The sequence below is a fragment of the Phoca vitulina genome, unplaced genomic scaffold (genome assembly GCF_004348235.1).
Source record: "Phoca vitulina isolate PV1807 unplaced genomic scaffold, GSC_HSeal_1.0 scaffold10, whole genome shotgun sequence".
Lineage (NCBI taxonomy): Eukaryota > Metazoa > Chordata > Mammalia > Carnivora > Phocidae > Phoca > Phoca vitulina.
Window position 1 is genome coordinate 39,173,281 of NW_022589713.1, and position 12,195 is coordinate 39,185,475.

The 12,195-nt window shown below is 37.6% G+C and overlaps 1 protein-coding gene across 2 annotated transcripts in view; it reads left to right on the plus strand.

The window, feature by feature from the left end:
- The window catches only part of RBMS3 (RNA binding motif single stranded interacting protein 3), a 1,498,583-nt gene that overhangs the window by 1,360,960 nt on the left and 125,428 nt on the right, over positions 1 to 12,195 (plus strand). For both annotated transcript variants that reach the window (XM_032408843.1, XM_032408844.1), the window contains one exon: positions 3,945 to 4,051. In XM_032408843.1, coding sequence (XP_032264734.1) covers positions 3,945 to 4,051 — 107 coding nt within the window. The remainder of the gene's footprint in view (positions 1 to 3,944; positions 4,052 to 12,195) is intronic.

Below are 12,195 nucleotides of genomic sequence, written 5' to 3' on the forward strand. Positions count from 1 at the left end.
GTGATAGTTGTAGCTAATGTGGATTTAATAATTGTTTATGTACTGTACGCTGTTTTAAACCCTTTTCACACATGAATTTATTTAATCTTCACAACAGCTACCTGAGGTAGGTAACGTTATTATCCTCATCTCATACGTGAGGAAAATGAGTCACAGAAATATTAAAAAAAATTTTTAAGGTGTCTGGTGTCCTGTAGTTAGTAAGTCAGGGAGCCAGGAAGCAGACTGCTAAACACTGAAATGCACCCAAACTAAGTGACAAAGCCTACAGAAACATGAATGATCTCAAGAGAAGTCATTATCATATTCTAGACTATTAGAATCAGTATATTATATACTCAAAAAGAATCCATTTTAGGAGACAATAAAGAGAATCCTGCCTCAGACAGTAGAAAGTATGACTCATGGAAGTTATTATCCCAAGAAGAATAAAAGGCAGAATCTGCATTTTTTTTCAGCAGGAAATTTAAGGTATTTCTAGATTTATTTGCCTTTTGTGAGAAATTTGTACTATTGCCAGTTATAAACTCACATGTCAGCATGACCATCCCATTTGAATGAGTAAATATACCTTGAATTTTTAAAATATCAAGAGAGAAAATATCCTATAGTGAGGAATGATTATACATGTATAATGATATATAGGCACATTATAGGCACATATTTATATATGCTTTTGGAGTCTCACAGGAAATTTTCTTTAGCATAGAGTTCTAGGATCCTTGATTGCCTTTATCCTTTCAGTTCTTCATCTGGAGAAAGAATTTAGACTACTTCAGTGTCATGGCAGCAACTGTCTGCAGACACGTCATGATTCAGCCTTTCCTTTGTGTGATTTCTGTGGCTTCACCAAAGTCACTGAAGTTGGAGGCTCCCAAAAGCAGACAGTTGGGAAGCACTTGTGCTCCATGAGGAATGACATTGGTTGAGTTATGTGCCAGGATGAGTTACATATTCCACTCCCCTCATGCCTCCTCTATAGGCAGGCAAGACAATTTATTTTTAATTTCACCCAACCAATTCTGACCGTCTGTCTGTTTGAGTCAGTATTTCCTTCAATATTGGTTATTAGAATTCTGCTGCTAATAGAGTAAACTAAAAGGATTGAGTAAATACTGCTGCCACTTAAAGCCAAATGATTTTCAAATATTTATTTGTGGATACCCACTCATTTCTTTTTCCCCTATTGATTTTGGAGACAATTGGACGTCTCATAAATTCCATAATTTTTTTTTTTCTTTATCCAGATTAGTAAATGCAAGCAAGCTAGCTGGAGTGGAAATGGAGAGGAATGGGTGTTGGGGAAAACAGTATCAGTTATCTATTAAGATTATAATGTTGCATGTCAATTGCAAAATTTAGTGATATGAAACAATAAAGATTTATTTAGCTTACATATTTGTGGGATCATCTTTACTGACCTCACCTGGTCTGTGGTCAACTGCATGTTATCTGTGTATCTCTGCTGATTTTAGTTGAGCTCACTCACATGTCCAGGTGATGGCCTTGGCTCTGATGGTAGGGATGACTCACCTACACTTGTATCTCATCCTTCAGCAGGCCAGGTTGAGCATATTCATGTGGTTATGCAGAGAAGCAAAAGAAGCAAAACTCAATGCTTAAAAATATTTTAGTCTTCTGCTTGCATCTCATTTGCTAACATTTCATTGGCTAGAGCAATTCACATGGGATCAGACCAAGATTCAGAGGGCTCAACAATACTACATGGCAAAAGGCAAGGATACAAGGAGGGATAAAGAATTAAGATCATGGGGTGCCTGGGTGGCTCAGTCGTCAAGCGTCTGCCTTCAGCTCAGGTCATGATCCCAAGGTCCTGGGATTGAGCCCCGCATCAGGCTCCCTGCTCAGCAGGAAGCCTGCTTCTCTCTCTCTCACTCTGCTGCTTGTGTTCCCTCTCTCGCTATGTCTCTCTCTGTCAAATAAATAAATAAAATCTTAAAAAAAAAAAAAAAAAAAGAATTAAGATCATGCAGGGGAGGAAAAATAATTTTCCTTCTACCTTTCTAGGTTCTTGGCTGGGACTCCCCTCCCCCCATAAAGACATATTAACAGGAGAAAAAAACAAAAAGAAGTTTAATAACATATATACCTCTTGTATGGAGATATCCAGGAAAATCTAGTAACTCCCTGAAATGGCTGAAGTCACCGTCTTGAATACCATCTTCAGCTAAAGACAAAAGAAGATGCTGGGGAGGGGGCAGGGAGGCCAGTTGTGGGAGATTACCAGGAAAAGCATAGTAAACAAGAGTAAGGTTGTTGCATAGATTTAAGTCCTTGCTTCTCCACTGATAAGAGTTTCTTGAGATTTAGAGTATTCTTTTCTTCCACATACAAAGAGGGAGATACTGTTACAAATAGAGATTTCCCTTATAAATATAAATGTCTCTTACAAAAGGGTAACTTCCAGTCAGTTTTCAGAGCTTTTCCTCTATCTGTTGTTTCTTAAAAATAATCAGCCTAAATTAATCCTTATGCCAAAGAGGCATATTCTTCAGGGGTATATTCTGCTCCCCTTCAACCATTAATACAATTAATCTTTAGAAGAACACATTTTCCCAGGGGGTGGGGGAGGAAGGGGTCCATTTTAGTTTTCAGATTATAAATTTACAAACTAGTATTTGTTTTATCCAAGCAAGTAAACTAGCAAAAAAATCCCTCCAGCCATGTTAATTCATTCATTGATCAAGTTTTTTAGACCAATATGGCTTTCTTTTTATTCATTTTTAAACATATTTGTCATAATAACAAGCAGCAATTTTTCTAGTCAAATAGGGATTTGGAGGGGGCATCGATTCTCAAAGAATAAGTTTCTTCCTGTTGTGTTTTAAAAGATTATCAAATAAGTCAACTCAAGTCACCCAGGACCACTACATTTCCCCCAGTCCAGGATTCATTTGTTAAGAGCCATTTCCTTTGACTATATTTTATCATGAGGACTCATTTGATATTCAAATAATTGTTCTCCCTGGGATACTGACTAGATTTCACTGGGAAATTGGAGTGAAAGGGGTTCGATGGACAATCAGCTTCTAGCTGTTTTGAAATTGCAGAGGTTAATGAGAAAAAAAAAAAACTGATTTGGTTGTAATTAGCAAAATGGTTCCCTTTTTAGAAGGCAGCTCCTAAGGATCTCTTTCCAAAATAGAATCCTACAGTTTTTACTGTGAAAACATAGTTAATTTGAGGGGGAAATATTTATCTACACACAAATACTGGTTATGAATATATTTCTAATGTGAAAAAGCAAAATTCAACTGAGTACTTTTTAAAAGATATTATTGACTTGATTCAAGGATTTGTGAATCAGACAGCCTCTCCTCAAGCAGGTAGAGAGGAGCTCTGAGGACCTGTGCAAATGGGAGGTTTCTATAGCAGAAGGGAGCAGGAACAAGAAAGTTGTAGTGGCAAAAAGTGGATTGGTTGTGGCAAGGTCACTTTTCTTTAGGGGATGGCAGGGGTCTATCAGGTAAATTACCTCACTAGTGCTGATCAGGTGACTCCTGATTGGCTGTTTTAAAATTCCATTTCTGGGAGAGCCAAAACTGTAATTAAGTTAGGTCTTGGTTTGGTGACATGGAGCTTAGCATAAGTGACTCCATTTTGGACCCATTGTCTGGTTTTTAGCATTAATATAACTGGAAGGAGTCAACATTCCCCTCTTTACTTTTAAGGCAAGTTCACATTCTGCTTCAACTGATTATTTTTTCAACAATATTTTTTGTTCTCTCTTGTGGTCTGCCAGTACTTTTTTGAAGCCCAGTTAGAATAGCAGCCAACATAATTGAGACTAAAAGGGGGCCAAATATCTCTCCAGAAGCAAGACAACTTCAAAAGATAGGCATTACAAACCACTACTGTGACTCAAATAATCACTTGTTTTTAGGGGGATTTGCTAATGTAGAATTGGTTTCTTATCTTCCCAGCCCCTAGTGAGCCTTTACTGTGCAAATTCGCTGATGGAGGACAAAAGAAGCGACAGAATCAAAGCAAATACACCCAGAATGGAAGGCCTTGGCCCAGGGAAGGAGAGGTGAGTCCTGACCGACTTTTGCTCAGAAATATAGCAGCGGATATCCCTCAGAATGGTGGCCAGACAGACATTTGGGACCCTGATGAAATCGGGTCCTGTAGAAAATCACATGGCTTCAAAGGGGGCAAATGAGTAGGCCTATATTAATGTGCACAGGATAAAATTACTTGACGAAGAGTGTAGGACTTCAAAATTGACCTCAGTTCTGTACTACAATAAGTCTTCTGTCTTTAACCAAGCCTTAACCCAATATACACTCACTGAAAGAATTATCCACAAACAATTGATCCATAATTGTATAGTAGCCAAGAAATATTTTCAATGAAATCAATAGTGAGAGTTGAATGTATTTGGGAAAAAACACAAATTTAGATTTATTTTATTCTCCCATTGAGATATTTACTTGCACATATATGTGTATTTATGCGTTTTCCTATTTGTTCATAAATGTGTTGATATGTATTTTATATATGTATATAACAATATAAAAATGGCATTTTCTGTTGGTCAAGAAAAAGGGAGAAAAGTTCACATACACAGGGTTTCGTTTTTCACAACAAAAAGAAAAGCACTGAGCAGTTAATTATCCATTTACCCTCTTAACACAAGAGAGTAGAAAAGCAAGCTTATGCATCCAATGACACTTGGGAATTAATTCCTTTTGGTTATTTTTGTTGTAAGAAGACAAGGGAAAGGTGTCTGGGCTTCTAAGGGGTCTTTTTATTCTTTGTGAAATGGAATGGAGTTGCTTGAATGACTTGAATAAACGTTATTTTGTACCAAGGCCTTAATTTCAACAGAAGAGCTTTATTTCCTATTTCTATTCAAAGCACCTACTTCTCCATTTCTCATTTAAGAGGCATCCCACTTGATGCATCATTAACAGTTGTAAGGAAGGAAAAGAGGGTGGGGTTTTCCTCAGCAAAACCTATAGCCATTTTTTAGTTTCTAACATTTGTCTGTTTTGAGTATTTCCATGCAGGCCTCAAAACCCCTCTTAAATTGTATAGTTTTGTTCTAATATTGTATAATCTATAACTCATTTTTTTAAGACATGAAAAAGAGAATCGCCACTGAACACTCGAAACTAATGAAAAGGAAAGTTTGAAAACTTCAATTTAGAAAGGCTATTTGTGTTATGTTCAAAAAAAGAAGAGGAAAGGGAATGACCCTTGTGTTTTTAGGTAAGGGTTAGTGATCAGCAGTTAGCCCCATTGCCCCCAGAAGACAGCTGATTTCTGAGAACACTCATTATGACATCCATCCGATTCCAAACATCTGTAGTCTAGAAAGACTCATTTGATCTTAAAATTCTATTGGGTCAAATGCTCGCTGGTGAGAGAGATTTCTGGATCATAGACCATCACCAAGAACCTTGATGGTCAATTAGATGACTTGGCACTGAAGACCAAAACCTCAGTTCCTGTCCCCATAAGAACCTGAATTATCACACCCACAAAAAGGATGCCAGCTTGAGCAAGACACTGCCCTTGAATCTACATTTCTTAGGAACCAAACCAATAAACATAAGAGAAATGTAGACTTAGAGCTGCCACATACAAATCTAGGGCTTCAGATTGAGATCATGATAAAGATCATGTGTACTATTGCCACAGAAGCATTGTGGAGTCAAGTTTAGCACACAGAGCATCTTGTAGTTTAAATATAGGTTTTAAACATATATTCCTAATCTCTATTTTCAAAAGTTGCTTTTTAAGAGTTCTACATTTTCCTGTTGAACTGTGAAAATCAAGGGTAAATTTATCGGTGACCCATAAAAATGTATTCCAAGTATGTAGACACATTCAGAGGAAAGAAACTAGGAAAAGAAGTGGTGTGCACTAAAAATATGCTTGTCAGATATCTTGGTTTTGAGATAAGCATATTAATTTTTACACCTTGATTGTGGTCTTAGGGTAGACATTCTGAATGTTGCATAACTTTGTGTGCCCATGATAATATATATTTTTGCTTCTATTTCCCCTTGCATTGTGCTTGCTAGAATAAATTATGTTAGCATCGTTGATAAAGTATGACATAAAGCAAATTATTCCTATGTAAGCAATATTTAATTAATTTTTATATACCAGGAAATTCTAATTACTGTATTTCATTGTTTCTAAGACACATGTTTTCATTGTTTTTCCACATCTTAACACTTCTGAAATTGGTTCTCCTCTTCTAATCAATGGCATTATTACAAGACAATTTGCATTTGCTCCTGTTAGTCACCTGGGGAAACTACCTACATTCTCTATTTAAGGTCTTTGACCACACTGACTGCATGAATTGAAACTCTAACCAAAGCAAGGACTATGGGTCAGATTCTTGGGAGAGATCTTCTTTGTGTCCTTCCAGTATTAAGACTGAGACATAGATCTTCCCTTGAACTCAATTTCTGATGGATGGTCTTATTTTCCATTCTATTTTTTTTTTCTTTTTTTAGAAAGCAAACCAAATCACCTTTATTATGTTTTGTTAATCACCATACATTACATCATTAGTTTTTGATGTAGTGTTCCATGATTCCTCGTTTGCATATAACACCCAGTGCTCCATTCAGTACGTGCCCTCTTTAATACCCATCACCAGGCTAACCCATCCCGCCACCTCCCTCCCCTCTAGAACCACAGTTTGTTTCTCAGAGTCCATAGTCTCTCATAGTTCGTCTCCCCCTCCGATTTCCCCCTCTTCATTTTTCCCCTCCTGCTATCTTCTTCTTCTTTTTCTTCTTTTTCTTTTTTTTGGCGTATAATGTATTATTTGTTTCAGAGGTACAGGTCTGTAATTCAACAGTCTTACACAATTCACAGCACTCACCATAGCAGATACCATCCCCAATGTCTATCACCCAGCCACCCCATCCCTCCCAACCCCACCACTCCAGCAACCCTCAGTTTGTTTCCTGAGATTAAGAATTCCTCATATCAGTGAGATCATATGATACATGTCTTTCTCTGATTGACTTATTTTGCTCAGCATAATACCCTCCAGTTCCATCCACGTCATTGCAAATGGCAAGATTTCATTCCTTTTGATGGCTGCATAATATTCCATTGTATATACATATACCACATCTTCTTTATCCATTCATCTGTCAATGGACATCTTGGCTCTTTCCATAGTTTGGCTATTGTGGACATTGCTGCTATAAACATCGGGGTGCATGTACCCCTTCGGATCCCTACATTTGTATCTTTGGGGTAAATATGCAGTAGTGCAATTGCTGGGTCATATGGTAGCTCTATTTTCAACTTTTTGAGGAACCTCCATACTGTTTTCCAGAGTGGCTGCACCAGCTTGCATTCCCACCAACAGTGTAGGAGGGCTCCCCTTTCTCCGCATCCCCACCAACATCTGTCATTTCCTGACTTGTTAATTTTAGCCATTCTGACTGGTGTGAGGTGCTATCACATTGAGGTTTTGATTTGGATTTCCCTGATGCCGAGCGATGTGGAACACTTTTTCATGTGTCTGTTGGCCATTTGGATGTCTTCTTTGGAAAGATGTCTGTTCATGTCTTCTGCCCATTTCTTGATTGGATCATTTGTTCTTTGGGTGTTGAGTGTGATAAGTTCTTTATACATTTTGGATACTAGACCTTTCTCTGATATGTCATTTGCAAATATCTTCTCCCATAATGTCGGTTGTCTTTTGGTTTTGTTGACTGCTTCTTTTGCTGTGCAAAAGCTTTTTATCTTGATGAAGTCCCAGTAGTTCATTTTTGCCCTTGCTTCCCTTGCCTTTGGCCATGTTTCTAGGAAGAAGTTGCTGCGGCTGAGGTCGAAGAGGTTGCTGCCTGTGTTCTCCTTTAGGATTTTGATGGACTCCTGTCTCACATTGAGGTCTTTCAACCATTTGGAGTCTATCTTTGTGTGTGGTGTAAGGAAATGGTCCCGTTTCATTCTTCTGCATGTGGCTGTCCAATTTTCCCAACACCATTTGTTGAAGAGACTGTCTTTTTTCCATTGGACATTCTTTCCTGCTTTGTCGAAGATGAGTTGACCATAGAGTTGAGGGTCCATTTCTGGGCTCTCTATTCTGTTCCATTGATCTATGTGTCTGTTTTTGTGCCAGTACCATACTGTCTTGATGATGACAGCTTTGTAATAGAGCTGGAAGTCCAGAATTGTGATGCCACCAGCTTTGCTTTTCTTTTCAACATTCCTCTGGCTATTTGGGGTCTTTTCTGGTTCCATACAAATTTTAGGATTATTTGTTCCATTTCTTTGAAAAAAGTGGATGGTATTTTGATGGGGATTGCATTGAATGTGTGGATTGCTCTAGGTAGCATTGACATCTTCACAATATTTGTTCTTCCAATCCATGAGCATGGAACGTTTTTCCATTTCTTTGTGTCTTCCTCAATTTCTTTCATGAGTATTTTATAGTTTTCTGAGTACAGATCCCTTGCCTCTTTGGTTAGATTTATTCCTAGGATCTTATGGTTTTGGGTGCAATTGTAAATGGGGTCGACTCCTTAATTTCTCTTTCTTCTGTCTTGTTGTTGGTGTATAGGAATGCCACTGATTTCTGTGCATTGATTTTATATCCTGCAATATCTACTGAATTCCTGTATGCGTTCTAGCAGTTTTGGGGTGGAGTCTTTTGGGTTTTCCACATAAAGTATCATATCATCTGCAAAGAGTGAGAGTTTGACTCTTCTTTGCCAATTTGGATGCCTTTGATTTCTTTTTGTTGTCTGATTGCTGTGGCTAGGACTTCTAGTACTATGCTGAATAGCAGTGGTGATAGTGGGCATCCCTGCCGTGTTCCTGACCTTAGGGGGAAAGCTCTCAGTTTTTCCCCATTGAGAATGATATTCGCTGTGGGTTTTCCATAGATGGTTTTTATGATATTGAGGTATGTACCCTCTATCCCTATACTCTGAAGAGTTTTAATCAAGAAAGGATGCTCTACTTTGTCAAAGGCTTTTTCTGCATCTATTGAGAGGGTCATATGGTTCTTGTTCTTTCTTTTATTAATAAAAAAAATTGTGTCACATTGATTGATTTGTGGATGTTGAACCAACTTGCAGCCCAGGGATAAATCCCACTTGGTCGTGGTGAATAATCCTTTTAATGTACTGTTGGATCCTATTGGCTAGTATTTTGGTGAGAATTTTTGCATCCATGTTCATCAAGGATATTGGTCTGTAATTCTCCTTTTTGATGGGGTCTTTGTCTGGTTTTTGGATCAAGGTAATGGTGGCCTCATAAAACGAGTTTGGAAGTTTTCCTTCCATTTCTATTTTTTGGAACATTTTCAGAAGAATAGGTATTAATTCTTCTTTAAATGTTTGGTAGAATTCCCCTGGGAGGCCATCTGGCCCTGGGCTTTTGTTTATTGGGAGATTTTTGATTATTGCTTAAATTTCCTTAGTGGTTATACGTCTGTTCAGGTTTTCTATTTCTTCCTGGCTCAGTTTTGGTAGTTGATACTCTCTAGGAATGCATCCATTTCTTCCAGATTATCTAATTTGCTGGCATAGAGTTGTTCATAATATGTTCTTATAATTGTATTTCCTTGGTGTTGGTTGTGATCTCTCCTGTTTCATTCATGATTTTGTTGATTTGGGTCATTTCTCTTTTCTTTTTGATAAGTCTGGCCAGGGGTTTATCAATCTTGTTAATTCTTTCAAAGAACCAGCTCCTTGTTTCGTTGATCTGCTCTGCTGTTCTTTTGGTTTCTATTTCATTGATTTCTGCTCTGATCTTTATTATTTCTCTTCTCCTGCTGGGTTTAGGCTTTATTTGCTGTTCTCTCTCCAGTTCCTTTAGGTGTAGGGTTAGGTTGTGTATTTGAGACCTTTCTTGTTTCTTGAGAAAGGCTTGTATTGCTATATACGTTCCTCTTAGGACTGCCTTTGCTGGATCCCAAAGATTTTGAACAGTTGTGTTTTCATTTTCATTTGTTTCCATGAATTTTTTTAATTCTTCTTTAATTTCCTGGTTGACCCATTCATTCTTTAGTAGGATGCTCTTTAGCCTCCATGTATTTGAGTTCTTTCTGACTTTCCTCTTGTGATTGAGTTCTAGTTTCAAAGCATTGTGGTCTGAAAATAAGCAGGGAATGATCCCAGTCTTTTGGTACTGGTTGAGACCTGATTTGTGACCCAGGATGTGATCTATTCTGGAGAATGTTCCATGGGCACTAGAGAAGAATGTGTATTCCGTTGCTTTGGGATGGAATGTTCTGAATATATCTGTGAAGTCCATTTGGTCCAGTGTGTCATTTAACGTCTTTATTTCCTTGTTGATCTTTTGCTTAGATCATCTGTCCATTTCAGTGAGGGGGTGTTAAAGTCCCCCACTATTATTGTATTGTTGTCAATGTGTTTCTTTGCTTTTGTTATTAATTGCCTTATATAATTGGCTGCTCCCATGTTAGGGGCATAGATATTTACAATTGTTAGATCTTCTTGTTGGATAGACCCTTGAAGTAGGATATAGTGTCCTTCCTCATCTCTTATTATAGTCTTTGGTTTAAAATCTAATTTGTGTGTATAAGGATTGCCACCCCAGCTTTCTTTTGGTGTCCGTTAGCATGGTAAATGGTTTTCCACCCCCTCACTTTCAATCTGGGAGTGTCTTTGGGTCTAAAATGAGTCTCTTGCAGACAGCATATCAATGGGTCTTGTTTTTTTATCCAATCTGATAGCCTGTGTCTTTTGATTGGGGCATTTAGCCCATTTACATTCAGGGTAACTAATGAAAGATATGAATTGAGTGCCATTGTATTGCCTGTAAGGTGACTGTTACTGTATATTGTCTGTGTTCCTTTCTGGTCTATGTTGCTTTTAGGCTCTCTCTTTGCTTAGAGGACCCCTTTCAATATTTTTGGTAGGGCTGGTTTCGTGTTTGCAAATTCCTTTAGTTTTTGTTTGTCCTGGAAGCTTTTTATCTCTCCTTCTATTTTCAATGACAGCCTAGCTGGATATAGTATTCTTGGCTACATATTTTTCTCGTTTAGTGCTCTGAATATATCATGCCAGTCCTTTCTGGCCTGCCAGGTCTCTGTGGATAGGTCTATTGCCAATCTAATGTTTCTACCATTGTAGGTTACAGATCTCTTCTTCCAAGCTGCTTTCAGGATTTTCTCTTTGTCTCTGAGACTCGTAAGTTTTACTATTAGATGTTGGGGTGTTGACCTATTTTTATTGATTTTGAGAGGGGTTCTCTGTGCCTCCTGGATTTTGATGCCTGTTTCCTTCCCCAAATTAGGGAAGTTCTCTGCTATAATTTGCTCCAATATATGTTCTGCCCCACTCTCTCTTTCATCTTTTTCTGGGATCCCAATTATTCTAATGTTGTTTCGTCCTATGGTATCGCTTATCTCTATTTCTGCCCTCGTGATCCAGTAGTTGTTTATCTCTCTTTTTCTTTGCTTATTTTCCATCATTTGGTCTTCTATATCACTAATTCTCTCTTCTGCCTCATTTATCCTAGCAGTCAGAGCCCCCATTTTTGATTGCATCTCATTAATAGCCTTTTTGATTTCGACTTGGTTAGATTTTAGTTCTTTTATTTCTCCAGAAAGGGTTTCTCTAATAACTTCCATGGTTTTTTCAAGCCTAGCTAGTACCTTTAAAATCACCTTTTTGAACTCTAGTTCCGATATCGTACCAATGTCCGTAATGAGTAGGTCCCTGACATTCGGTACTGCCTTTCGTTCTTTTTGTTGAGGTGATTATTTCCGCTTGTCATTTTGTCCAGAGGAGAATAGATGAATGAGAGCACAAAATGCTAACAGGGTAATAATGTCCCCAGAAAATATACTCTAAACAAATCAGAAAAGACCTGAAACCGGGGGAAAAGAAAGGGAAAGAAAGAAAAAAGAACAAGATAAAAACAAATAAAAACACATCGAAACAAAAAAAACAGAATATGTTCAAATATGATCAGGCTGGTGCATAGATCAGTGCCACACCCTAGATTTTGGGTGTATTTTGGTCTGTTAGAAGAAAGTGCCTCCCAAAATTTTAAGGAAAGAAAAACTTATATATGTACAAAAATAAGAGTTAATACGATGAAGGGATGGAATATGACTGTAAAGATGAAAATTATAAAAGATTTTATAAAAGGAATTGATAAGAAGTTGTTTGAAAAAAGGAAGAAGAGGATTTAAAAAAAAAAAAAGAAAAA